The sequence below is a fragment of the Cyprinodon variegatus genome, unplaced genomic scaffold (assembly GCF_000732505.1).
Source record: "Cyprinodon variegatus isolate N-32 unplaced genomic scaffold, C_variegatus-1.0 Scaffold331, whole genome shotgun sequence".
NCBI lineage: Eukaryota > Metazoa > Chordata > Actinopteri > Cyprinodontiformes > Cyprinodontidae > Cyprinodon > Cyprinodon variegatus.
The window spans coordinates 809,832-814,372 of record NW_015150784.1 but is presented as its reverse complement, the minus strand read 5'-3'; the positions used below and the strand labels follow the sequence as shown (position 1 = coordinate 814,372).

The window sequence follows — 4,541 nt, the reverse complement described above, 5'->3', positions numbered from 1 at the left end:
TAACAGGTTATTATGTCATGTAGATGTATGTCATGCTTAAAGTCCTATTTAGGATTAAAAACCTGTGGATTTAAAGCTTAACCACTGAGCATTATCCATTTCATGTTTTATAAACAATATATTGGGTAAAGAATCCCAAATCTAAAAATTTTATGCAATTGAATACTTACCCAAAGCACTTAACAGCTGTTCTGTTAAATTCTGACCCACGGTCAAAGCTGAAGGCATCATAGGACAGCAAATAATTACTGCTCTATTAATTTTAAGGTATAAAAAATGTTTCTTTCAAATATTAGATATTAAACTTGTTTTTAAAACTGAATAAATACAATCACAAGTGGGGGAAAAAATGTATTTCATGATCAAGTTACATAAAACTTTTGCAACAGTAACAATGGGTTTAAAAAAAAAATAAGTTATTGCACCACTCATACCTCAAAAGAACTAAAATACAATGTGCAGCAATTACCCTTTTGAAAGTGTTTTTTTAAGTGGATTTTAATCCATAATAAAATGACATTGCACTCTACTCAGGAAGATGAGGCGGTGTCTTCTATTGAAGTACCTGCCGGTCCTTTAGAGCTACAATCCTGCAACCTTTAGATGCATCTCTATTCTAACCCTGTTGAATTTACATTTCCTTTTGCTCAGCAGAAGCCTGGTACCAACCTGAATCAGACGTGTCTAAGATCTTACACGCCTCTAAGATCTTACCAAACGTCCTCATCGTATCTGTCCAATGGCTTTATGCCAAATAAGCAGAATCATGTCTTTAAAGAATAATGGAGGTCAACAATTCCGTCCACCTGCCTTTGTTCAAGTAACAAGCAGCTGTACTATGCACCACAGCATTGGTGTCCAAGTGGAGCGGCAGGTCCAGTTTCACCATTGGATAAACTAAAGGTTACTGAGAAGTAAAAAAATATCTGAGACCACATTTCACAAAAAAAAATTTTTTTTTTAAAGTGGAAATTTCCTTTGAAACATGAATTCCCCTTTAAGGAACCTTTTTCCCTCTTCATCCAAAGCAACAACTTCACAGCTTAAGGGAAAGATCAGTAAATGGGATTCCGATATGTCGAGTAGATCCTCAGGACATTTGTCCTCTCCAGAAAAAAAAAAAGGCCAAGGATCGCTGGTGGATGCAAGCGTTTTAACCCATCTCTGAAATCACTCGTCTTTTCCTGTTCTGTGTGTTTTTGAACTGAACAATGATTCCTAATCAGATATCTCCTTCCCACAGAACCGTGTAATCAGCCTGATAACCATAACCCATCAAACCAAAGCCCCAATCTCCTAGTTTCTAGCAGCCATCAAAAACTCACCAGTATCTTAGTTTTCCACATCATTCACTTCCCTGTTGCTGCCTTTGCTTAGTTACACAAATAACTGATTAGGTTAATCATCGCTGTGTTTTCACTTTCAATCAGTCCGTACACTTTCTTCAGCGTGGAAAAAAATCAGGTCGACCTTCATCACAACATTTTATAAATAGTTTAATAAGGCATACAAGTAGAGTCCATTAGGAACTGTAAATATTCTCCAAGCCTTCAGGATTAAGGCGGCCTCCAGGGATTTAGAGAGCATCCAAGTGATTAGGACCATGTACATGTACCATCATGACATGAGAATCAACTAAGGTGATGATGGCCACAAGAAGAATCAGGAGCCACTAGAACTCTCAGAACCATGAACTGTTCTGTAGGCCACTAATTTACCACTTAGGTTCTTAAATTATATATATTCATACACATAAACACACACATACAGACATATATATATGTACACACACACACATATAGACATATATATATATATATACACAGACATACACACATATATCTATATATATATACACACACACACACACATATATATATATACATACATTTGCCATGTATGGATGTGCTTAAAAGTCTGAAGTAGCTAAAAATTTAAAAAAGTTAAAAAGAAGTTTAGTTAGAAGTTAGAAATGCAAACATAGAACTGAAAAGCCCAGATGCTACACTTCAAAATTTGACTCAATTCTGTAATAAGTTAATAACCTTAGTGAGGCTGTAAAAACATAATCACAAATATTGAATAGTAAATACTTTTAGAGTCGCTATCCAGTAATTAAACCGTTCAAAGTATCTACATAAGATCCACAGGAATAAAAAGAAACCTTCCAAGCTCAAGGAAATGGAGGCTATTACATTCGCTGTCTAAAAAACTAGAGGTAAACTCAAAGGATTTTTTCTTGCAAACATTTTTTCTGTCAGCAGTCTACATACAGGTCTAACTGTAACCCCTGCAAATGGTTTGCAAAGCATTTTAAAAATGTATCCCATCATACACGCTTTGTGGATAAAATGGATATCCTTTTACAACAAAAAAAATGTAAAACTTTTAAATGATTATATTTTACACCCAATTTATTTCATCTGTCTTCCTAGACAGCACGCTGCAACACTGATGCTACTCGCTCATCTTGAAAATAAAATCCAATGACATTTTAAGTACTAAACCCAAAATATGGGGGCATTATAGCACTAAGAGGAAATACTACAAGAATGCATGCTCAACTTATCTCCGACAACAAATATCTTTAAAGCCAACTCTCACTGGAGCCTCATTAAATGAATTTGCAGTGGCCAGTTTGTGGTGCCCCAGCTTTGCTTGAAGTTTTTCCATTCTGTTGTGCAAGGCTGCTGATAAACCAGACATGCTCCTCTTACTCAGAGGCGATTAGCTCTGGCTCCTGTGGGAGAGGAACCAGAGGCTCCCAGACCTCTGGAACACACTTCAGATAAATAAAGAGTGGGCCAGAGAAGAGCTTGGCTTGTTAAGAGGATTAGGATGAATGAAGAATACTGATTTTACTTCACTAAAATTAAATCCATCTACTTTTTTTTTTTGCAAGCATCATCAAAATAGCAAAGATATGTTCTCTTTAAATATGCAAACGTGAAAGAGGTCAGATGGGGAGTTTAATAAAAGGACTAGAGAAACATCAGGAACTTTCTGCCATCTAGTGGAGGACTCTTAAACTACAAGATAGAAATTATCCATTTAGCTTCTAGACTTTATCCTTTGGGTGTTTGTTCATAAAATATTTATCTAATTGGTTCTAAAATGTGTGAGCAATGACAGGCTGTCTTAGATCAGAAATGTTGGCAACGGAAAGAAAAACTGCAACACGGATTCAACATCTTCATAGGTGAAATGTAACAGGGTTTTAATGTAATTGAATTACAGAATCAGACGTTTATCAAGCCAAAAAATAAATAGTGGAAAATAGTCCTGTCATCTTTAATGTGATGCTTCTTTGATGTCACTGTTTTTGGTTATAGTAGAAGAAAGTTAAAGGCACACGGTGATCTCATAAATAAGGCAGCAAAAACAAACAATTACAAAATCCGACAGAGAGCAGCAGTTAAACCTGCAACAAAGCACTTTCCTACACATTCTACTTTTCATTTCAAGGCATAAGCCGTTTTATAAGATCAAATATACATAAAATATATCGATTAAGGCATAATCAGTAATAAATAGAACAAAAAACCCAAAACATCCCTATTTTAAGAACCTCTAAGAGCTTGAATTTAGCTCCACCCTGAGGGAGTCATCAGTCATCCTGAACCTCTGGTCTAGGTTTATCCTCCTACATCAAACAGTGTAGTCCAGCTCTGCGTTTAGATTTGTGTACATCTCGTAGATGGCATCTACAGTGGCCGTGTAGTTAACCAGGAAGGTACGCAGGTTTGCCATACAGTCCTCTTCTTTTACTTCTTCTCCCTTTGAAAGGGCCTTAAGAAAGTCTGATCTGTAGGGAGATGCATATAGTGCTGCCTGAAGGACAGACAGAAACAGAGGGAGAGTCATCAGTTAACGTATGGATGTCAAGTCAAATGCCATTACAGTTTGTGTAGCAATATAATCCTCCAAAAAAAAAAAAAAAAACACTGCTCCTTTCTACATTGTACTACGAGTTAAATAACGCATCCCTGAATTCAAAACATGGTCCTTTAATCCCAGTCTCCTGCAACATTTAGATCTGTGCCTGGCTCAACACGCCTGTATAAATCAATGTAACTAAGCCAGTCTTAAAGGTATAGAGGACGATCTTTTATTTCCAGGTGGATCATCTAAATAAGTGGTCCTCCTAATTGTCAATCATTCTGGTGATATGTTTAGGTAAGGCCGTCCTACATGCTTGTCCCCGATGGCTATCTTTTTGTTTGGACACAGTAAAGCTTGTATGAGGTATGAGAACAACAACTTTTAAACAGCGTGCACGAGGAGATATGTATGGAAGAGGATTAGGGCCACTGAAAAAAAAAAAAAGTTAACTGATTTTTAAATTTTATTTCAATTTAATATGGGGAAAAAAGTCAGAATTCTGAGTTTAATCTCAGAATTCTGAGATTAAAGTCAGAATTCTGACTTTTTTCCTATGTTAAACTACCGTAAAATAAAATGTAAAAATCAGTTAACATTTTTTTTTTCAGCGTCCCTAATCCTCTTCCGTAGATATGGGCTTGTGCATGTGCATGTGCATT

At 36.2% G+C, this 4,541-nt stretch overlaps 1 protein-coding gene across 1 annotated transcript in view; it reads right to left on the bottom strand.

The window, feature by feature from the left end:
- Positions 1–3,192: 3,192 nt before the first annotated feature.
- LOC107091271 (glycolipid transfer protein-like) overlaps positions 3,193–4,541 on the bottom strand; it is a 4,446-nt gene continuing 3,097 nt past the window's right edge. Inside the window, exon 4 of the mRNA XM_015385097.1 lies at positions 3,193–3,865. Within this exon, the coding sequence (XP_015240583.1) occupies positions 3,649–3,865 (217 nt within the window). The 3' untranslated portion in view covers positions 3,193–3,648. The remainder of the gene's footprint in view (positions 3,866–4,541) is intronic.